Source organism: Rhincodon typus, chromosome 35, assembly GCF_021869965.1.
Source record: "Rhincodon typus isolate 14 chromosome 35, sRhiTyp1.1, whole genome shotgun sequence".
NCBI classification, from domain to species: Eukaryota; Metazoa; Chordata; class Chondrichthyes; order Orectolobiformes; family Rhincodontidae; genus Rhincodon; species Rhincodon typus.
The window spans coordinates 21259916-21284632 of NC_063366.1; the positions used below are offsets into that span (position 1 = coordinate 21259916).

Consider the following 24717-nt stretch of genomic DNA (forward strand, 5'->3'; position numbering starts at 1 on the left):
CTACGTTCCCCAGCCCCACTCCTTTTCTCTCTATTTATTTCTGATCTCCCCTCCCCATTTCTGAAGAAGGGTCCTGACCCAAAATGTCAACTTCCTGTTCCTCTGATGCTGCCTGGCCTGCTCTGTTCCTCCAGCTCCACACTGTGTTACCTCTGGAGAAGAAAGAAATTTATGTTTGCAACATGTAGTTTTTAAAAGGGTTATTTGCCTTTCTTATGTGTGCATTGTTGTTAAGTTGATTAGAAAATGCAGTGAAAAATCTGAAATTTAAGATAATGTTTTAATATGGTTTATTAAAAATATATAAATCTCTGACAAAATATTAATGATCATAGAATCCCTACAGTGTGGAAACAGGCAGTTTGGCCCGTTGCTTGCACACTCAAATGTTACAATTTCACACCAAGCGACCAACATATTGCAAAGTGCTTTTATATTTAAGGCAAAACAATATATCTTCAGTTTTTAAATACATGTGTATTTTTAAAAAATCTAGAAAATTACCCATGACAGTAAATAGAAAGGAAAATACAAACAGCTGAATTTATTCAGTTTTGAACTAAGCTGCTAACATCATTCACAGATTCAACAGATAATTGTTAGACAAGTTTTAAAAAATCTCTTACTAGAAATTATTTTTTTCTCTGAAGTTACTGGTTTCTTTTCATGAGATTCTCAGCCTATTAACAATAATTGTCATAATCACTCAAAAGCACTTTTGACATTTTCTGTAAATCTTATCTTAGAATCCAAGATTGACTTTCATATTTACACATTTGATGGGTTCCTTTAGCTAACTGTGTTAACCTGGAACCTGCCTTGAAGAAAGCATGAGGTCAGGGACCTTTTAAAAAGAACTAATCCTGAACTGAGCAGATTCTCAGCCATTTGTTACAGTGCTCCGTAGTCAAGAAAGGATAAATTTTCTCTGTGAATTTACACCCAGTGAAAGAGTAGAGGTAAGACTTGGTATTGGCACTATAAAATGAAACTATCCCAGAATCATAACTGAGATAAACACCAATCTTCTTGGGAATCTCATACACTGTGATATTAGATTTTTCATCAGAATTTGACTGAAATTGATCCTCAGTCCTCCCAATTGTCCAGAATCCATTCATTGGTGTCAACTGGATTTCTGTCTTCCGTTGCACAGACTCCTTGGCCACTCCCACATACCAGTGTCGATTCCCCACAACCTCCACTTCCCAGTAATGTGAGCCTGATGTGAATCCATCTGATCCCATCACAGATTCCAAGACTGTAAACCTGTCTTCACTGTCATGGACATTCGTCGCTTTCCGGGTTAATCTTACATTTTTCATATCCTTAGATATTTCAAGGCTTGGGTTTGCTGTTTCCGTATCCAGGTTTACATTGACTGGAAGGAAAATTGCAAAGTTATTGAGAATGATTAAGAAAGGTTCTGAGGCTAGCTTTAATCAATGTTTGAACAACCAAATGAAAAGAATCACAATTTGGTGAACAACAGGTTATATCCCTTTAGGACTCTTAACTGGAACCTGAGGCCTGAAAGAACTTAACAGAGAGGAAGTAAATACAGAATAACAAGTGTTTGAATAGGATGCCATTGAGGGTATTTTATAAAAGTCTGGAGGGAAGTGTCAGAGTGGACAGATTTGACCAGAGAGTTCCAAAGGGAATGTCTGTAGTGGTTAAAGGAACTAAAATTACATTTCAGTGCATGCTCGGTGTATCCTTCAAATACACACTTTGCTCATTTCTAACCTAAATTTCCCCCCGATTCTTGTTTGCCTCCCTCCCTTTCCCTCCCACCTTACTAGCCCTCCCCAGCTTGCCCTCCTAACCCATTCCACACATCTAAAAACTGAAAGAACTGCAGATGCTGTAAATCAGGAACAAAAACAAAGTTGCTGGAAAAACTCAGCAGGTCTGGCAGCATCTGTGAAGGAAAAAAACAGTTAATGTTTCAGACCCTTCCTCAGAACCGGACCACAAATGTTAACTCTATTATTCCTTCAAAGATGCTGTCAGACCTGCTGAGTTTTTCCAGCAACTTTGCTGTTGTCCCCTCCACACATATGTTGGGCCTCTCACTAATTTGCCAACTGAGTTGCTCCACTCTTGTATCACCCATCCAGCTCTAATCTGCTTTGTGGCCTTCTTGCTTGCTCCTGCTCGCCCATGAGTGATAGGGAGCTGGATCAGAGGATGGAGTCTTTCAGAGGTGTAATTTGTCTGCTTTTCCAGGGAAAGGATTGTTCAGTATCATTTTGTCATTCTGAAGGCTACAGTTGCTTGAATTGCATTTTCAGAATACATAACTGAAGTTAAAATGTTTTCCTGTAAATGTAAGTAAAATTAACAGTTCAGTAACAATTTAATTTGAAAGCACCACTTGCATCCTTTGAAATCATTATTGTTATGACCTTCCATTGAAAGTAGATCAACAAGGAAAGGATTAGGAATAATAAAGAGAAACCACGGGTAATTACTTTAAATTTTAAATCATCTGCTTTGTGGTCAGTGGTGAGTTACACCTGGAATACTTTGAAAAATTTAGTCCCCTTGCCAAAGGAAAGATATACTGACATTGGAGGCAGTCAAGAGATTGGTCATTAGGTTGATCCTGTGCATGGAGCAATTGCCTAATGAGTACAGTTTTAGTAGTTTGTGTCTGTACTCAGTGAAATTTAGAAGAATGAGAGGTGGCTTTATTGAAACATTCAAGATTCTAAGCGTCTTGACAGTGTAAATGCAGAAAAGTTATGGCTCCTTGTGGAAAATTCTAGGACCAGAGGGCATGATCGGAGAGTAAGGACAGTCACTCAGAACAGAGATGAGAAGCAATATTTTAGAGGATACTGATTAAGTGGAATGCTTTACTGCAGAGAGCTCTGGAGGCTGGGATAGGCTGGGATAAATTCAAGACTGAGATAGACATTTTTAATCATTAAGGGAATCAAGTATCATGGGACAAAGGCAAGAAAGTGAAGGTGAGGATCTTCAGTTCAATCATGAATTCATTGAAAGGCATAGCAGATTCAATGGACAACTTCTGCAACGGCTTATGGTCAGTGTGAAAAGAGAAATAGACTAATATTAATTCTGATCTGTTGACAAGACCGGAGGTTGCTTTGATTGATGTTGCACAACCGTATTCAATAAATATTGGGGAAATATCATTCGGGGTTAAAATGGCCAGGATTTGTCAGCCATTCTTCACTTGGTTATGGTGGAACAGCACTTTTACAGCAAGTCCCCCTTTTTTTTAATTACAGTCACATATGTATTTATCATAATGATATTTAAGTGACAGAATTGCTTCATCTGACATATTGTCTGCTGTTTATTCCTTAGCAGCATTGGGAACCAGGGCACCTATTCAAAATGTCTATTGTTGTCATGTTGATGGAGGAAGAGACAACGATTTCAATGGCAATTAGGTTCAATTTTAATGATTTCAACATTCAGCATCCAGATGAGATCACCTATTTAGCAAATAGTTCATGGAAATGAAAACAGGTGCTTGCAAAAATCAAAAAGCAATGTTCAAGAAAATTAAACAAGCTGCTTTATTTCATAGAAAAAGGCCTCGCTAAGAAATAATTATTTTGAGCCCTGCGGATGAGGAAAACACCACAGAAAAAGATACACATGGGGCAAAGAAGAAAACTTTCAACAGGGCATTGGTGGAGCTGATGTAGTGTAATGTAGGTTGACTGGGAGACGGGAGAAACTGCAGAATGCAGTTTGGATGGAAACTGAAACAGGAAGATGACAGGAATCAGGGATGAAAGGGGCAAAGGCTACTGTTGTGGATGACCTTGATTTCCATAAAAGAAATTAATTCTGCACAGTTATGAGCTGGTTTTCTGAGAAGTTTGGCTTGTTCTGCAGCTATGCAAATTGGTTAACTACATGCACACTGCTCTCGATTTGTCATCCATTCCAAATGATCTATGGAAAATTGTGGGCAGTGATCCTGCAAATTCCTATAATGTACTGCTGGCGTTTGACACTCTTAGTCAGCAACACGAATCCAGAAAATTACCCTAATATATCCAAACAAGTTGGAGACAGAGGAGAGGGGGTCTCTGCAAAGACAATTTCACAACTATGGTGATTATGATCAAGCAATGTGATCGGTTATATTCAAATTCACAAAAATATTTATTAGATTAACTTGAAGATCTTACCCTTGCACTCTGAAATGTTTGTCCAATCTGAAATCAGAAAACAAACCCACTAAATTTGAGGAAAGCACCATGTAAATAACTCAACAGAAATGAATTCCCATGCATTTTTAACTAATGGCTATAAATTGGGAAACACAGTCTGGATATGACTGAGACCCTAAGTAATACAATATTGCCACAGTCTGAATAGGCAAGGGAATTTGGAGCACAATCTTTTTACATTGTTTTGATGTCTCTTTTTAAGACTGTTTTGAAATTACATTGCAACTGGGGTAGATGCTTTTTCAGACCTGTTTCTGTGTGAGCTGTTAACATCAGTCAGAGGTCTTAAGAAGTTGCTTCCAACATAAAGCCATACAGCATGGAAACAGACCCTTCGTTTCGACAAGTCCATGCTGAACATAATCCCAAACTAAACTAGGCCCACCTCCTCGCTCCTGGCCCATATTCCCTCCACACGTTTCCTATTCATGTACTTATCTAAGTATCTTTTAAACAACGTAACTGTAGCCACATCCACCATTTCCTCAGGAAATTCATTCCACATGCAAACCACCCATGTCTTTTTTAAATCTCTCTCCTCTCACCTTAAAAATGTGCCCCCTAGTCTTGAAATCCCCCAGATTTTGCTTCCAATATAAAGTCATAGGAGCATACAGCACTGAAACAGATCCTTTAGGCCAAGTTTAGATATCCTAAACTGTTCGAGTCCCATTTGCCCACATTTGACCAATATCCCTCCAAACCCTTCCAATTCATTTGCCCATCCAGATGCCTTTTAAATGTTCTAATTGTACCCACTTTTACCACTTCCTCCTGCAGCTAATTCCACCTGCTATGTGAAACAATTGCCCCTCAGATCCCTTTTAAATCTTTCTCCTCTCACTTTACACCTATGCCCCCTCGTTTTGTATTCTCCTACCCTGGGAAAAAGACTTTTCAGCACTCCAGGGGAAAAAGCCCCAGCAGAATTCCACCTCTCCCTTTAGCTCAAATATGATACAACATGGCATCCAAGCCTGCCAAGACCTGGTCCTGGGGCAAGTGGTTCAGCACATTTTAAGTTTCTGTAATTGAACCATACACCAGGAATTTCCATGCTATTTCCTGCTGGTGAGAATTGATTAGGCACTCTGAGTGGAACAGGTCTTATATTGTACACATCTCACACAGAATGATTTCAAACATACAGGTGTGGGCAGTTGTAAAAAAATTAAATTAATTACACTAATTGTAAATACATTAAATCATCTTCAATGCAAGACTTATATTCAGACTGTGAAAAAGGAAGTATTTGAAAGAACGTTACAACATAGAAGGAAGCCATTCGGCTGACCATAACTGTGCCAGCTGCCTCGTAGAGGTTTACAATATCCCACTGCCCAATCTTTCCCAATAGACCTTTTCTTTCTCAGGTGTATATCCAGCTATCTTACAGAAGTTACAACAGAATCTGTTGCTATTCACCCTTTTAGAAAATAGAACATTCACCCTTTTAGAAAATAGAACATTGAACATTACAGCGCAGTACAGGCCCTTCGGCCCTCGATGTTGCGCCAACCTGTGAAACCAATCTGAAGCCCATCTAACCTACACTATTCCATTATCATCCGTATGTTTATCCAATGACCATTTAAATGCCCTTAAAGTTGGCAAGTCTACTACTGTTGCAGGCAGGGCATTCCACGTCCTTACTACTCTCTGAGTAAAGAACCTACCTCTGATATCTGTCCCTCAATTTAAAGCTATGTCCCCTCATGCTAGCCTTCACCACTGTCCACCCTATCCAATCCTCTGATCATCTTGTATGTCTCTATTAAGTCACCTCTTAACCTTCTTTTCTCTAACGAAAACAGCCTCAAGTCCCTCAGCCTTTCCTCATAAGACCTTCCCTCCATACCAGGCAACATCCTGGTAAATCTCCTCTGCATCCTTTCCAATGCTTCCAAATCCTTCCTATAATGCGGCAACCAGAACTGTATGCAATACTCCAAGTGCAGCCGCACCAGAGTTTTGTACAGCTGCAACATGACCTCATGGCTCCGAAACTCAATCCCACTACCATTAACACCTAACACACCGTACGCCTTCTTAACAACCCTATCAACCTGGGTGGCAACTTTCAGGGATCTATGCACATGGACACCGAGATCTCTCTGCTCATCCACACTACCAAGAATCTTACCATTAGCCCAGTACTCTGCATTCCTGTTACTCCTTCCAAAGTGAATCACCTCACACTTTTCCGCATTAAACTCCATTTGCCACCTCTCAGCCCAGCTCTGCAGCTTATCTATGTCCCTCTGTAACCTGCAACATCCTTCCGCACTATCCACAACTCCACTGACTTTAGTGTCATCCGCAAATTTACTAACCCATCCTTCTACGCCCTCATCCAGGTCATTTATAAAAATGACAAACAGCAGTGGCCCCAAAACAGATCCTTGCGGTACACCACTAGTAACTGAACTCCAGGATGAACATTTCCTATCAACCACCACCACCCTTTGTCTTCTTACAGCTAGCCAATTTCTGATCCAAACCGCTAAATCACCCTCAATCCCATGCCTCCATATTTTCTGCAATAGCCTACCATGGGGAACCTTATCAAACGCTTTACTGAAGTCCATATACACCACATCAACCACCTTCTCAAAGAACTCAATAAGGTTTGTGAGGCACGACCTACCCTTCACAAAACCATGTTGACTATCCCTAATCAAATTATTCCTTTCTAGATGATTATAAATCCTATCTCTTATAATCCTTTCCAACACTTTACCCACAACCGAAGTAAGGCTCACTGGTCTATAATTACCAGGGTTGTCTCTACTCCCCTTCTTGAACAAAAGGACAACATTTGCTATCCTCCAGTCTTCTGGCACTATTCCTGTAGATAATGATGACATAAAGATCAAAGCCAAAGGCTCTGCAATCTCCTCCCTAGCTTCCCAGAGAATCCTAGAATAAATCTCATCCGGCCCAGGGGACTTATCTTTCCAGAATTGCTAACACCTCCTCCTTATGCACCTCAATCCCATCTCGTCTAATAGCCTGTATCTCAGTATTCTCCTCGACAACATTGTCTTTTTTCCTTTTTCCTTTTAGAAATGTCTAGATCACAATGAATGATTAAAAACAGAGAAAAAAGTTCCACAACTTCCCTTTGGTTCTTTTGGTAATTATCTTAAATCTTTCTCCTTTGATGAACATCACTCCAAACAGGAGACACAATATCCTTCAATATCCCTTATCTTTTGAATCTCTATTAAATCTCTCCTTTAAACTTAATGCTGTATTTGACCATTACAATTTCTACAGGAAGTTAGGTCTTATCTTTATCAGTACCTTTTAAACAATGTAATCATTTTTAATGACTATAATCAACCTGTCTAGCAGGGAAAAGTAACTATTAGTCTTGATCCTTTGGGTTTTGAATTTTTCAGGGAGATTTTAAAATGACAATCATTTAAATTGCTTTCTTTCTAGCCTTTCCATCTCTCTTTTCCAATTATTCTTCCCCAATTATTCTTCCCTTCTCTTTATTGTACATCATTTGACATTTAATTTATCCCGTTGAATTTACCCATCTTCTCAGTGTTTTGAATTTTTTTCTCAATCCTTAGATCTCAATGGTTAAGGAAATTGCCTTTTGGCTGAAGAGTTCAAACAGGTCCCAGACGCTGTTTCTGTCACTTGGGTCATCTGTTGGCACCTACAGTAACTTTGGGAGCAAAACATAACTGAGCTAAAGAGTTCAGGGTATTTCTATCAATGTCCTATTTCAGCTGGTCACAAAGGCATACCTATTCATATTTTGAAGTGGGATGCCAATTCAATAACAGTGAACAGGCTCATATTCCTGGGCAAGGTGTTGAAACCTGAGACCCTTCAGCATGCACAGATTGACACCCAGTGAGGGAGCAGCCAGTGAGTTAACTTAATTTTTCAAATATTATTTCAAAGAAGAATTAGCCGCAGTTTGGTGACATTATGAATGTAGGTGAAATGAACAATGGGACCTCCATTGCCCCACTATCACATTGATATGTTCCAGACCAATGTGGGCTTCCTGTGTTGCCAACTGGAACCCTTGGGAATGCGAATTCAACTTAAACGATAGTTAAAGTAATTTGTCAGTTGTTAGCTAGCCTCTGGTTGCCAGCGGGCAGCTGATCCAATCCCAATCTGGTCTCTTTGAAAATAGCTCATGATCAAAACCATAGCAGAGAATTGGCATGACAACTGATGACAGCAAACTGTTCCTACCCACTTTTGATCTAAATGGCAACTTGATTGAAAATTAATCCCTCTGTTTCTCATCAGATTTCTACTGTAGCAAAGACATTGTTGACTATGGCTAATGCCACAAATTACTCAGTGCATTAATATACAACATACCTGATTCAATAAGAGATTTCCACTGGTCTACAAAAGGAGAGAAGATAAATATACCTTATTAATTTGTTTGTCACAAACATTAAAATATTGACAAGCACTCCCTTTTTGATTTGAACCTTAAAATTTCAATGTGTTAGCATTGTTTCGGGTTAATCTCTTTCACCTCCTGAACAAGAGATTGTGGGCCCTACTCCAAAGTCCTGAGTGCACAACCTAACTGAGACTCTCAGTGCTGCGCAGTCAGAGGTACCACCTTTCCAGTCAAGTGTTAAACCACGGTCTGTCTCTCAAGTGGACAAAAAAGATCATATGGCACCATTTTGAAGAAAAGTGAGGGAGCTCTCCCAGTGTCCTTCAACCACCATCACAATAACATTTACTTGCTCATGCGTTTCCTTACTGTTTGTGAGACATTGCTATGCACAAATTGGTTCCTGTGTTCCCCACATTGCAACAGCTAATCCATTTTATAAACACATTGTTTGAAAAGTGCTTTGAAAAATCCTGAAGTCATTAAAAGTACCATACACACAAGAGTTGTTCTTTTCACAATCTTCACAAAGCGCTGTTATTTTATACTTTGAAGCAATTGCAAAACCTATTAACATAACATTTTTCTTTCAGTTTTTATGCCTGTTTTTCTCCCCTTACAGGCCAGGAATGCTGATATTACTGGGCAGCTTTAATAGGGTTTTGCTCATCTGGTCATTCGCCATTTCCAAGTTAAGACAATAAGCATTGGGTGGTCATTCAACCACGAGGAGCATCAGGGTTCAGAGGATAACATTCAACATTCAAAGTGGGAATCCTAGTTGTTCCTTTCCCCTTCCCGGTTGTAATTTCAAATGATTCAGCACACATTTAGGGTATAACCAAGGCCTTAATTGCTGGATGGCTTATTACCAAATTGTGCAATAGCTGGAATTATTCAATAGCAACAGGAGACATGCCACCAAGGCTAAAAGCAGGGGAGGCAGTCACACTTTGGAAGGCAGCAAGACCTGGCAGCATTTTACAGGCAGTTGTGCCATTGAATGACACTCACCCCTGGGAACTGACAGCTCAATCAGGGCATCAGCACTGGATGCAGCAGCCTTAGGCTGTACCTAGAAAAGGGGATATATTAATGGATATGCACCTTCACGACCAGAGGTGTGGTTGGGTCAAAGTGACACTCCCTGGTTCGAGATGGGTCATGTTGGTTAGGGCAGGCAGCACCAATGCTGCAGGAGCAATAATTGTCAAAGTGAAGTCCCTCCATGAGCCAAAATACCCCACAAATGAAAACCACACCCACACACCTTCCGCACTGGAACCAGCAGTGAGACTGCAAGAATTTATTTGGCTCTGTCCCCATACATTAAAGGGCCGTTCTGGTGCTGGTAAAATGCTAGTGGAGACAAGAAAAGGCCCTCAATTATTGATTTAAGTCACTCAATCTGCCACCTTTCCTACTACTAGCTGGCAGAAAGGCATGATGATAGAAAGCCATCAAGCGTGTCACCTGATGCATTTCCATGCTATTTTGCCAGTCTTCCCATTCAACATTCCAGAAATACCTTGCAAATTCCCATCAAAGTCCTTACACGCACTAATGTCAACAGTGTGTAATCACACTAATATATTGCTGTTCATTTGATATTCTGAATGAAAACCTACTTAATTGGATGGTGTGAGAAATGGAGTCAGGACACTAAGGCATTACATTTTCAGATTGTATACTTTGCCAGTAACAGTCCATCACTGTCAAAGATATTTTATCTCCAGAATTGAATCTATCTGACCTTAATGCTTCAAGCAGAGAATGGTCAACTTGTTTCCAGTTCTTGCTGTTTTCATCTGGTTAGAAGTATTTACTTAAACTTGAAGAAGTAAGATGTTGAACATTTTCTCAAGTGTTTCTTATTAATGAAATCCTGAGGAGTGTAAATAATGTGCCTCATTCTGTTTATAATTTTTGGAACATTAATTGAGTGCACAATTAAATTCAGTAATTTAAATTACGAGCTGCACTTTTTCTAGAGTTTTGTATTCAATGTTATTAACATGTACGAAACAAGTACTTTAACAATCAGTAGACTTTCTGTTCATCCGACAGTTATTATTTTAACTATTTAATATTGTTGCTTTGATAATAACCAATAGTTTCTATCTTGGGTGAACCTCTGAAGAAGTTATTACTTTTTAAAAGCATACATTTTTTTCTCCATTTGTTCATGGTATGTGTGTGTGGCTGGCTAGGTCAGAAATTGAGGACATTGTTGTTAAGTTTACAAATGACACAAAGATAGGTGGAAGGATAGGTAATATTGAGGAAGCAGAGAGGCTGCAGAAGGTCTTGGACAGGCTAGGAGAATGGGCAAAGAATTGGCAGATGGAATTCAATGTGGGAAAATGTGAGGTTATACACTTTAGTAGGAGGAATAGAGGCATAGACTCTATTTTGTAAATAGGAAAGGCTTCGGAAATCTGAACCACAAATGGAGTTAGGAGTACTAGTTCAGGATTCTCTGAAGGTTAACATGCAAGTTCAGTTGGCATTAGGAAGGCAAATGCAATGTTAGCGTTCATTTCAAGAGGGCTAGAAATACAAGAGCAAGGATGTACTGTTAAGGATGTATGAGGCTTTGGTCAGACGGCATTTGGAATATTGAGAGGAATTTTGGGCCCCATATGGAATGGAGGATGTGCTGGCTTTGGATGGGGTGCAGAGGAGGTTTACAAGAATGATCCTGAGGTGTTCACAAGCAGTTGTCAAAAATGAGACAGCAGATCAGAAACTACTTCTCTTAGGAGTTGTGAGCGTGTAAAAATGAGTACTTGCTGATTGTGTCAGCCTTTGTTTGGAGCAGCATGGTGGCTTAGTGGTTAGCACTGCTGCCTCACAGCAACAGGAACCTGGGCTCAATTCAACTCTCGGGAGACTGTCTGTATGCACATTCTCTCTGTGTCTGCGTGGGTTTCCTCCCACAGTTCAAAGATGTGCAGGCTAGGTGGATTGGCCATGCTAAATTACCCATAGTGTTCAGGGATGTCTAGATTAGGTGAGTTATGGGGGATGGGTCTGGGTGGGATGCTCTGAGGGTTGGTGTGGACTTGTTGGGCCGAAGGGCCTGTTCCCACACTGTAGGGATTCTATGATGATGATGATGAAGAAGGGTTTGTCATATGAGGAGCGTTTGAGGATGGTGGGTCTGTACCAAGTGGAGTTTAAAAGGATGAGGGAGGATCTCATTAAAACTTACAGAATACTGAGAGGCCTGGATACAGTGGACGTGGAGAAGATGTTTCCACTAGTAGGAGAGATTAGGACCCAAGGTACAGCGTCAGAGTGATGGGACAACCCTTTAGAAATGAGATGAGGAGGAATTTCTTCAGTCAGAGCACAGTGAATCTGTGGAACTCACTGTCGGAGAAGGTTGTGGAGCCCAAGTCATTGAGTGTATGTAAGACAGAGATAGATAGGTTCTTCATTAGTGAGGGGATTGAAGGTTACAGGGAGAAGGCAGGAGAATGGGGTTGAGAAACATATCAGCTGTGATTGACTCATGCAGCAGACTCAATGTACTGAATGGCCTAATTCTACTCCTATATCTTATGGTCTCATGGTTTTCTGTTGCCCCTCTGCAGCTGCCCTTGAGAAAGTGAGGGAGAGCTGCCTTCCTAAACTGCTGTAGGCCAGTTGGTATAGGTGCAAGCACAATACTGATTTCTAATCCAGTGACCGCGAAGGAACAGTGACATAATTCCAAGTCAGGGTGGTATGCGGCTTAGAGGGGAACTTTCAGGTGTTGGTATTCCCACATATTTGCTGTTTTAGACCTCCAAAGTGATAGAGGTTATGAGTCTGAAAGATGCTGTCAAATACTTGGTGAGTTGCTACAGTGCGTCTTGTGGATGGTGTACATTGCTGCAACTATTTAAGGTGGTGGTTGGGTGACCATTAAGCAGACTACTTTGTCTTGGATACTGTTGAGCTTCTCGAGCATTGTTGGAACCAACCCCATCTGAATAAAAGGAACTTATTCCAGTAAACCCTTGACTTGTGCTTGTAAATGGTGGACATGCTTTGGACAGTCAGGAGATGAGTTGCTCACTGACAAATTCCAAGCTTCTGACCTGCTTTTGTAGCCATGGTACTTTTATGGCCAATCCCCAGTTCAGTTTCTGATCAATGGTAACCTCCAGGGTGTTGCAAGTGGAGATTCTGGGATGGTAATACCAAAGGGAAGATAGTGACATTGTTGTAATGTTACAGGACTAGTGATCCAAAGACTCAAGCTAATTCTTAGGGGACACAGTTCAAATCACATCATGGCAACTGATGGAATTTAAATTAAATTAATAATTTGGTGTATAAAGCTAGTTTCAATAATGGTGACCACAACAGCTTTCATCTGTGCTATAAAAGTCCATTCTGTTTACCTACGTCCTTTCAGGAAGAAAATCTACTGTTATTATCTGGTGTTACTTACGTGTGTCTTCAGACCCACAGGGACTGGTTTATTTTTACAGCTCTCTAGAATGGCACTAACAAGCCACCCAATGACATCTACAGCCCATGGAAGAATAGAAAGAATGTCAAATGGAGATTATTAGGTTCTATTTCTTTGGAGATGGCCATTGCCTTATGTTGCTGTTCATCAATCCAAGCCTGAATGCTGGCCAGGTCAGGCTGCATATGCACGTTGACCACTTCAGCATCTGAGGAGTTGAAAATGGGATTGAATATTGTGCAAAAATAAACAAGCATGCTGATATCTCACCTTCTAATGGGGAGAAGGTTATTGATAATGCTGAAGATGGTTGAGACAGGGACAAATTTCCACATGTTTAGGATGCATGTACCCCTTGTTGCTCATGCAGCATTACATGGTATACTTCATGCAATACCTGGTACAGCTTGCTACAATCCCTACTGAATCAATATTCATCACCAATTTAATGATGATGGTGAAATGAGCACGTATAATACTACAATGGTATAGCTTATGGAAGTCAACAGTTAAGTTGCTACTGACAATTCAAAACACCTCATATAGTCCAGTTTGATCTGCTATACTATCTCTAACCTGTCTCATATAGCATGATGGCACTGCTACACTATAGCATGGAAAATCTGTAGGTAGGACCTTTCATTCTTAAGGAATGGCCAATGGTTATGCTCACTACTGTTATCATGAATGCATATTTGTTGATGAGGACAACATTTAAGTTGTTTATTCCCTCGAATTGGTTCCTTCAGGGTTCATCCAGTTTAGTCAGTGCTATAAATAGCATGTCAATCTCAGTGCTTCTGTCCATGTTAATTGTGAGTACTGTTCCAACATTAATGATCACTGATTTGTAAGTTGAGAATGTGGTAGGCAGTGATCCCCAACTCTGCTAAATTGGCATCAAGCCCAAATGTTGGCAAAAAGGATCAAATGGGCATCTTCACCTTATAATTAATTATGAAACGTTATTTTGGAGATACTAGTGAAGAGCTGTAAGATAACGTTAATCAAAAAGCATACTATAGATAAAAGGCTCATCTAAATTGGTAACTTGACTGACACTGAATTATCCCTGTTCTTTCACCAGCCTTGATGTTGCTTCATGCTCCCTATTGTGGTTCTACAAACAATGGAAGATTATGAAAAAGGTATTGGCTCACCATGTTGAAAATAATACTTAACAAGTCAGTTTAATTGTCATTATTCAAAAGTAAAGCTGGATCATTGCTACATGTACTGAAACTCAACATTCACTACCATTTTGTATATATTTCAAATATTTAAATCCTTACCATATTTTTTGATAGATTTGTCACGTTCAAGTTCTGAAAAAATCCAATAAATTCAATAATCAGTCAAGCTTTTACTTTCTAATAGAATAAATAGTTCTGTTTTCATCTTAAATCTTACATCTGTATTCAATGTTGTCACTTAGACTGAGGCCATACCTTTGATGTGTCTGTATTTTCTCACAATCCAAATGATCCCAGCAATAAAAGTTATTATTAGAAGAATGAGCATCAGAGATAAAAAAACCAACCAGCCCGAAACAGATGGGAAAAATTCAGCTGCAAAGTAAATGGCAATCAATTAGATACTATAAATTCAAATATATTCCACAGTAACCATTCTTTTAAAATGTTTGATGTCACCAAAGTTAAAAGTTTATGGCCACACCCAAATTGTGTTTTCATTTCCACCGAATGAAGCAGCTTCCCATCAAACATAATTTCTACACAGGCTTCTTAATTTACAGCCAATTCAGTTTCCCATTGTTGGCTTCTTGAAACACACGAATCAGAATTGCAACGTATTATTGTAACGAGACTGTAATTTTAATTCAGAAAGTCAAACTCAACCAAGTCAGGGAATCCTGAACAGGGAATGTGAAGGGGTCCTAAAAGATAAATTATTCAAATCAACCTGGAGCTTGGAGGAGTTGCTCCAGACAGGAGCACTCCAACACATTCCAGATAGGAATTGTAGCAAATTAATGATAGCTGGGGCTGAAGCAACAGAGGCCTGGTTTGCTCAATGACAGGAGAGTTTCCAGCTGTCTTCATCTTGTCAATCTCCGGCACAGGGATTTCGACAGCTAGGCATTCAACCAAGAGCTTGTCTAAGAATTAAACTTTTAAACAAAACTGTCAGTTTGCCATAAAAGCTCATCTTATTAATGACTTCTAGTGAAGGAAATGTCGCACAAGCAAATGATAGGGCATTAAAAACTTCCAGCCAAGGTCTTTCTTTTACTTCAAGACTTCTTAAATTAATTCAAATTTCTTTCCCATAATTCAATAATTTACAACATATTTATATTCTAATTAACAGCTCTAGATGTCTGAAATTCTTTCAATTTTTATTCACACACTGAAACCTTGAACAATTCCTTGTTCTCTGAAACCCTGTTTGATTCCCTTAGGGAATCAGAGATGAATTTATCCATTTTTATTTTTCTCACTGCCTCTCAGAGGAAGAATTGCTGTAGCATGTATGGTCAGTTTGTAAGATCCATATCATCTACTGATTGGGCCATGCATTGAGGGACCTCCTAAAGACCTTCTCTTGTCAATTTCTGTATATCACATATTACTCTCTACTTTTATTCTCTTTTCCTCCTCCACAGCATTTTTTTGCAGACTTCTTTCCTTGTTCCTTTAATCTTTATTGAGTTTATTGATAAAATTTATTGTCATTCCTAGCCTAAGGTTTACTCTCCCTCATTTATATCCATTTAAATCTTTCAGCACTACTTTATTTCCTGTGGTAGATTTAGCTGAAGCCCATAGTGTCTGCAGTTTCCACTAGAACTTCTGAAATCATTCCAAGGCACTAAATGTCTGAAACATTTCCTCTTACACTATCTGTCATACACCATCTATCCTGACTTTATATTGAAGATACCTTACATCCTATTGTGTGGCACTATCACCATGCTAAATGGGATAGACTTCGAACAAATCCAACAACTTAGTTGGGTACCCATAAGGCACAATGGGCCATCAGAAGCAATAGAGTCATAATCCAACATAATCTGATACCTCATGGCCTTGCATTACCATTAAGCAAGTGGATCAACCCTGGTTCAATGAAGAGTGCAAAAGGGCAGAACAGGAGCAGCAGCAGGCACATCTAAAAATTAAGTGAAGCTACAAAACAAGGAGACTTGAGTGTCAAACAGCATAGCAGCAAGCAATAGACAGAGTTAAGCAATCCCAAAACCAACAGATCAGATCTAAAACAAAAATAGAAATTGCTGTGAAACTCTTAAGGTCTGACCGCATCTCTGGGGAGAAAGCAGAATCAATGTTTCAAGTCCAATGACTCTTCATCAGGTCTAATTTCTGAAATCCTGACACATCAGTGATGAATAGTGGTGCATAATTAAACAACTCACTGGAGGAGGAAGCTCCACAAATATCCCCATCCTCAATCCTCAGGGAGCCTAGCATCACGGTGCAAACAATAAGGCTGAAGCATTCGCAACAATCTTCAGCTAGAATTGCAAAGGGGATAATTCATCTCAGCCTCTTCCAGAGGTCTCCAGCATCACAGATGCCAATATTCAATCAATATGATTCACTCCATGCAATTTCAAGAAATGTCTGGGGCACTGGATACTGCAACGGCAATGGGGCCTGACAATATTTTAGCAATAGTACTGAAGACATATGGTCCAGAATCTACCACATCCTTAACCAAGCTATTCCAGCTACAATGCTGGTGTCTACCTGTCAAAGTGCAAAATTGCTTAGACATGTCCTGTACACAAAAAGCAGGACAATTTAAACATAACCAATTACTACCCATCAGTCTATCCTCAATAATCAATAAAGTGATGGAAGGGTAGAATCAAAATGACATCAATCAGCACTTGGTTAGCAATAACCTGTTCAATGACATCCAGTTTGGGTTTGACCAGATTCAATCAGCATCTGATCTCATTATAGCCTTGGTTCAAACATGGACAAAAGAACTGAATACCAGGGGTGATGTGAGAGTGACTGCTCTTGCTATAAAGGCTGCATTTGACCAAATGTGGCATCAAGGGGCACGACCAAAGTTGGTATCCGGGGAAAAACTCTGCTGGCTGGAGTCATATCTAGCAGAAAGGAAGATGGTTGTGGCTGTTGGGAGGTCAGTCATCTCAGCTGCAGGACATCTCTGCAGGAGTTCCTCAGGGTAGTATCCTCAGCTCAACCATCATCCTCAATTCCTTCATTAATGACCTGCAGGTCAGTAGTGTGGATATTCGCTGATGATTACACAGTGTTCAGCATCATTTGCAACACCTCAGATACATGTCCAAATGCAGCACCATCTGGACAATATCCAGGCTTGGGCTGAGAAGTGGCAAGGAACATGCACACCAGACAAATGCAAGGCAATGACTATCTCCAACAAGAGAGAATCTAACAATTACCAATTGACATTCAGTTGCTTTACCATCACTGAATCCCTCTCTATCAATATCCTAGGGGTTACTATTAGCCAAAAACTAAGCTAGTCATGCATCTTCCAAATCTACAATCACTACCATCCAGAAGGATAAAGGCAAGAGATATATAGGAACACCAGTCGCAAGTTCCCTTCAAGCTATTCACTATCCTGACTTGGAAATATATTGCTGTTTCTTTATTGTTGCAGGGTCAAAATCCTGGAACTCCCTCCCTAACAACATTGTGGGTGTACCAACACCAAATGGACTGCAGCAATTCAAGAATGCATCTCATCGGTTTTGTACTTCAAAACTATTTGTTTGGCAAGTAATAATATTTCCAATTTCACAGTCACTGTGTTTATGTAAATATCTTCCATTGAATTTAAATAATTTGAAAGATCATTCTTAATTAAATACAACAGGATAATATTGTATCAGAGATAGTAGGAACTGCAGATGCTGGAGAATCTGAGATAATAAGGTGTAGAGCTGGATGAACACAGCAGGCCAAGCAGCATCATAGGAGCAGGAAGGCTGACGTTTCAGGCCTAGACCCTTCATCAGAAATGGGGGAGGGGAAGGGGGGTCTGAAATAAATAGGGAGAGAGGGGGAGGCGGATAGAAGATGGATAGAGGAGAAGATAGGTGGAGAGGAAACAGACAGGTCAAAGAGGCGGGGATGGAGCCAGTAAAGGCGAGTGTAGGTGGGGAGGTAGGGAGGAGATAGGTCAGTCCAGGGAGGACGGACAGGTCAAGGGGGCAGAATGAGGTTAGTAGGTAGGAGATGTGGGTGCGGCTTGAGGTGGGAGGAAGAACAGGCTAGGGAGGCGGGGATGAGCTGGCTGGTTTTGGGATGCGGTAGGGGGAGGGGAGATTTTGAAGCTTGTGAAATCCACATTGATACCATTGGGCTGCAGGGTTCCCAAGCGGAATATGAGTTGCTGTTCCTGCAACCTTCGGGTGGCATCGTTGTGGCACTGCAGGAGGCCTAGGATGGACATGTCGTCTGAGGAATGGGAGGGGGCGTTGAAATGGTTCGCGACTGGGAGGTGCAGTTGTTTATTGCGAACCAAGCGTAGGTGTTCTGCAAAGCAGTCCCCAAGCCTCCGCTTGGTTTCCCCGATGTAGAGGAGGCCACAACGGGTACAGCGGATGCAGTATACCACATTAGCAGATGTGCAGGTGAACATCTGCTTGATGTGGAAAGTCTTCTTGGGGCCTGGGATGGGGGTGAGGGAGGAGGTGTGGGGGCAGGTGTAGCACTTCCTGCGGTTGCAGGGAAAAGTGTCGGGTGTGGTGGGGCTGGAGGGGAGTGTGGAGCAGACAAAGGAGTCACGGAGAGAGTGGTCCCTCCGGAAAGTAGATAAGGGTGGGGAGGGAAAAATGTCTTTGGTGGTGGAGTCGGATTGCAGATGGCGGAAGTGTCGGAGGATGATGCGTTGGATCCGGAGGTTGGTGGGGTGGTACGTGAGGACGAGGGGGATTCTTTTTTGGTTGTTATTGCGGGGACGGGGTGTGAGGGATGAGTTGCGGGAAATGTGGGAGACACGGTGGAGGGCATTCTTGACCACCAACGGGGGGAAGTTGCGGTCCTTGAAAGACGAGGACATCTGAGATGTACGGGAGTGGAATGCCTCATCCTGGGAGCAGATGCGGCGGAGGCGAAGGAATTGGGAATAGGGGATGGCATTTTTGCAGGAAGGTGGGTGGGAGGAGATTTATTCTAGGTAGCTGTGGGAGTCGGTGGGCTTGAAATGGATATCGGTTTCTAGGTGGTTGCCCGAGATGGAGACAGAGAGGTCCAGGAAGGTGAGAGAGGTATTAGAGATGGTCCAGGTGAAGTTGGGAACCCTGCAGCCCAATGGTATCAATGTGGAGTTCACAAGCTTCAAAATCTCCCCTCCCCCTACCGCATCCCAAAACCAGCCCAGCTCATCCCCGCCTCCCTAACCTGTTCTTCCTCCCACCTATCCCCTCCTCCCACCTCAAGCCGCACCCCCATCTCCTACCTGCTAACCTCATCCCGTCCCCTTGACCTGTCCGTCCTCCCTGGACTGACCTATCTCCTCCCTACCTCCCCACCTACACTCACCTTTACTGGCTCCATCCCCGCCTCTTTGATCTGTCTGTCTCCCCTCCACCTATCTTCTCCTCTATCCATCTTCTATCCGCCTCCCCCTCTCTCCCTATTTATTTAAGAACCCCCTTCCCCTCCCCCATTTCTGATGAAGGGTCTAGGTCCGAAACGTCAGCCTTCCTGCTTCTCTGATGCTGCTTGGCCTGCTGTGTTCATCCAGCTGTACACCTTGTTATCAACAGGATAATATCTTAGTCATAATTTGATTTATGATGCTATTGGAACTGTAAATCAATCATTAATCCCTTTAACTGAGTCCATTTTATAATTTACAGACCCGATATCTGGATAGTTGCTTCTTGTTCTTTTTTCAATAGGTTGTTCTGTATGAGACACTTGAAGCTGTTTGTTGAATCTTGTGTTACAGATACAGTGCTCTGCACAGTAACCAGTCCTTTGGAGTCCTGGTGGTAACTTATTTCAGACTCTGCTGTTAAATTTTGTCCAGCTGCACTGGTCCACTGTAGCCCTGGCTTTGGGAACCATCCATTAGATTCGCACACAAGCTGAATTCCTTGATTCTTATATCCATCTATCTGGATCCAGTGCTTACGCCCCAAACCTACAAAGAAATAAACATATTTTTTAAAAAAAACTGTTTGTTAACAATGTGTAAACCACAGAAAATATTTGTGATATACCATATCCTTTGGTGGAAACATATATACTATGTTTGGGCAATGGTTCCTTTAAGAATTAGATTTGTCTGAAAGTAAGAAATATTTACTTTCAAGAACCAAATATGTGATTAAGTTGTACAGGGACAAACAAAAGAAACAGGTCACCCAGAAGGTTATTATATGGCTGAGTAGGTTACTGGTTGTGACTCTGTGTCCAAGCATTTTGGCTTTAGATTTGGATCAAACTAGCTGCAGAGAAATTTCTTTCAATCAAAATTCAGGCAAAATGTCGGCTAAAATAGTTTTGTAATTAATAACTGAAGGACTCCACTCACAGGGAGTTGAATTTTGGAATAGCCAAGCTGGCCAGAAAAGGGGAGACAGCAAGAGAGATCATAGATATAAGACTCAAGAGTTAAGGAACATTAGAATCAGAGACCTCTGATCCAAAATGACTAAACTTAAGATACTAGTGATGCTTTATTGTACAGAGAATTACAGTGTAGAACGTTTGGAGGAGATTTGAAGGGAAAACCTTATCAAAAATAAGCAGTAATTCCAAGAAATCTCATCCCTGAAGCAGTATCCTGGCCAACTGGTTAATGTTTCAATTTTTTTATTAGTATCTGACTTGAGTTTGTTAGGGGTGTACATTAGATGGTTATAGAAAGAAATTGGAGCTCAGGTTACAGTATAAGTAACTGTGTTTGCCATACTTTTAATATCTTTAAAATAAAGTGTAGTTATCAGTGATCACATTCTTTGATGTTGTGATGTGAAATTTTGTTGTAATATGTTTGATCAAAAAATTGTTTTAAAAATGTTGTTTTCCCAGTTATTTTCGATGAAAATCAGTTCACTCACCTCCCACTTTCAATTCTATCACAGTTTCTTCAAAATCTGTTTCATCATCAACTGAACATCTGTATTTGCCGTCATCAAATACTCTTGTATTTTTTACTTTAAGGGAAATGTTTCCTTTGGGCAGCTCATCTTTAAACAGTTCAGTCCTTCCTCTATAGTCAGAATCCTGAGCAGCAGTGTCATCTTCTCCATTTCTGTATGTGTGTACAGCTGAACCAAGGTCTGATTTAAGCCATCGCACCACCATGTTGTTGACGGGTAAACTTGGCATAACCTGACATCCCAATGTAACATCTTCACCCACAATGGCTACAACAGGGTGTGCTGGTCCAGTAACTGTGAATTTACCTGTGGAATTATTCAAACTTCAGATGTTTAAATATTAAATTTAAAAAATGAACTTTACCAATAGCATCCCTTCTCAAACAATTAATCTGAAGTAAATATTAAATACATTTTTTTCTGTTGGAATAAAATGCTTATTTTATAAATACTTGTTCTGCAAAACATGTTAGGCATTTGGTGAATAAATATTTCTGTTCTAGTACTAAACATTAAATCTTTGAAATAAATAATTCTCATTTTCTTAATTCATACTTTCTTTGTAGATGAGAGAGAAGGGGGATAAGAAAGGGCATCATTATTTCAGTATCACTGAACAAAGATACATTTCTTAAAGTTCTTGTTTGCACACATCAGACACCAAGTTTGAATTCCGAAACATCAGCCTTTCTGCTCCTATGATGCTGCTTGGCCTGCTGTGTTCATCCAGCCCTGCACCTTGTTGTCACCAAGTTTGAATTACCTAATTTAGGAGATCTGACTGCCTTCTTAAGCAATGTCCACATAACTTTCCCCCTCCCCTGTTAGAATGCAATGTCTACGGCTCAGATTCCAGTTTCTTAGCTCCTAAGAGAAGTTGCTTAAGCTGCAAATACTTGTTACAGAGATGTTCACTCCTGCACCACATGAACTGATGTGGATCATCAGGTAGCTGACCTCAATCTTCTCATGGACAATTAAGAATGAGCAATAAATGCTGGCCTAGCCTGTTTCAGCCACATCCTGGGAATGAATACAGTTAATATCTGCTCAGAAATACTATGTCCCTGACTGTATCTCTACATTGTGTAAACTAGACTATAAAATAAAGTTTTCTAGAATATTTCAATGTTATGGGGGGATCTTCTTTGTTCTTTGTTCTTTGTTGCATTCAGTTATTGATTACCAGGAATGAGACAGTACAGAATTAAAGCCAAAGCACACGTGAAATTGGGAAAGAAGGCAACTTGGCAACAATAGGATATGAGCATGTCTCAGAAGAGTACAGCAAATCTGTAAGCATCAGATCTCCAATGTCATTGCTCATAGCAAACAGGCAGATACAGTAATCCCCGATTTAGTTTACTTTCTAGCTGTGTTTGTTTCAAAGCTGTTTGCACATAGTGAAACTTCTTCAATAGTGCAGCTAGGCACAACCTTAATTTTCAACACAGCAGTTGGTAAGTCTCGAGGGACCTGCTGCTGCTGTTGATTTATATCAATGTTCCAGTCTGTCCTGGTGATGCCAATAAAATATTCCAATTTGTCGTGGTGACAGATGATTCAGCCCAAAACCTGTGCTAGTGGAGTGGGAAAGATTGATTCCCAATCTTTCTTGACGGGACAGGATATGTTCCCCTGCCCCTCCTGATAGGACAGGGAATGATTCTCAACCTGTCCTGGTGAAACAGGGAATGATTCTCCTGAAGGGACAAGGACTGATTCCTGGCATATTTTGATGGAACAGGGACTGATTCCCAGTCTCTCCCACAGGATCGGGATCTTTTGGTTCCTGTCCTCCTGCTCAGGCTGTTTACCTGTGCCTGCTCCAGTTTCTTTCTGTGGCATCTTTGGATAGAGACATAATTGCAGCTTTGCAGGGCCTAACCACTTATAGCTGGGAAACGTGTCCAGACTCTGGCCCCGGTCTGGATCCCTCACTCTCCCACATTCAGCTCACACCCAAACATAACTCCTCCTGAGGATATTCTTGTCTTATTGGAAAACTATTTAGCCCATGCCACCTCAGAAGCACATCAGACTAAACAATCTAGCTGTTCTGTACTGCATAACATTAAGTATATCTCTATAATCAATGATTTACAGTGAGTGATTAAATCAAATTGAATTTGTATTATAAGCACATCATCTTTTTAGCTCAAATTCCAGACCATGTCTGTAATTACAGTGATATAGTAAATGGTTGCCTTGTTTACCATGAAGGTTCTTCATGTACCGACAATCATATAACATCTATGAGGTTTACAGGGTCTCTCACACACACACATATACTTCAGCACAACTGTGTTGGGGATGATGGGTCTGGCCACACTGCCACTGAACACTCTAAGTATTTCAGCTTAAATATATCATCTATCTCTTGCGGAAAGGTTTGTATGCAAAAACAAGTCCATGAGGCAATGTGGTCAGCATTGAATGTTCTAGAGACCCACATGGTGATGGTGGGTTGATCCTGTCAGATGGTTCAATGAGCAAACTATCAAAGTCATTTGGTTTTTTGTCTCAATGCCGGAACTTCCAAACAAGCAACAAGACCTAACTTGGTTGGTAGTGATATTGTTCATGCTCACTCAGACTCTCCACACCACCACACACTGCCCTCAAGACAGCTGTGATGATGAGGAAACTATTAAACATCTTCTTTTGGAATGTGCCATTGTGATGAAGGACCAGAGGGAAATGCAATAGTTCCTGTTAATGTTCATCCACAGCAGCAGCTCGTGATGAATGAGTCTGTGTTATATAGGAATGTACACTAAGCCAAAAATCAACTGAGCCTGAAGGACCTTCGACTCGGTGTCACATGCTCATTTGTCTGTCTGAAATCACCACGGAGAGCTATTTTACGGGAAAGGCCATTATTAGAAATGCCTTGATAAAGGGCAGGCCAAATGTTTGACAGATGGGATATTGAAAGTGGAGTTGTTGATGAATTAGGGGATAGAATTTATCTGCTGGCAGAATCAGACAGAGGTCAGGATGTGAAAGGGAGATGTGGGTAGAGAGTGATACAAGGACGTAGATGGCCTTATCTGTGATTGATACAGTGGGAGTAGTTCTCAACATGAAGCATAAAACACACCTATCAGCCCTTCGAGCCTGTGACTTTAAGCTCTATGAGTGACCTTTAGCTTAATACTAGCATTTTCATTGCATAGAACCGTAATATTCTCACCCATATCCCTCACCACTCCTCCCTCTCTCTTCAGGTAAAATATGAAATCTTTAAATGGGATAGTTCCTGTAATCTTATTACTTCATTGCAATCAGAAGCCATACTCTGAACATTCGTAATACCTCTAAAAGAAATTTATAATGTAGATTACTCCTGAACTGCTGTTGAACCTCCAGTCTCAAACTGTTGGAAGCTTTTCCAAGATAGTAGGAACTGCAGATGCTGGAGAATCTGAGATAACAAGGTGTAGAGCTGGATGAACACAGCAGGCCAAGCAGCATCAGAGGACCCTTCTTCTGAAGGGCCTAGGCCTGAAACGTCAGCCTTCCTGCTGCTTGG

At 40.8% G+C, this 24717-nt stretch overlaps 1 protein-coding gene across 1 annotated transcript in view; it reads right to left on the reverse strand.

The window, feature by feature from the left end:
* Window positions 1-273: 273 nt before the first annotated feature.
* LOC109937671 (butyrophilin subfamily 1 member A1-like) overlaps window positions 274-24717 on the reverse strand; it is a 26260-nt gene continuing 1816 nt past the window's right edge. Inside the window, exons 3-9 of the mRNA XM_020536176.2 lie at window positions 21141-21488; window positions 19934-20218; window positions 14527-14646; window positions 14371-14403; window positions 8583-8609; window positions 4182-4208; window positions 274-1381 (exon numbers count right to left, since the gene is read on the reverse strand). Coding sequence (XP_020391765.2) covers window positions 858-1381; window positions 4182-4208; window positions 8583-8609; window positions 14371-14403; window positions 14527-14646; window positions 19934-20218; window positions 21141-21488 — 1364 coding nt within the window. The 3' untranslated portion in view covers window positions 274-857. The remainder of the gene's footprint in view (window positions 1382-4181; window positions 4209-8582; window positions 8610-14370; window positions 14404-14526; window positions 14647-19933; window positions 20219-21140; window positions 21489-24717) is intronic.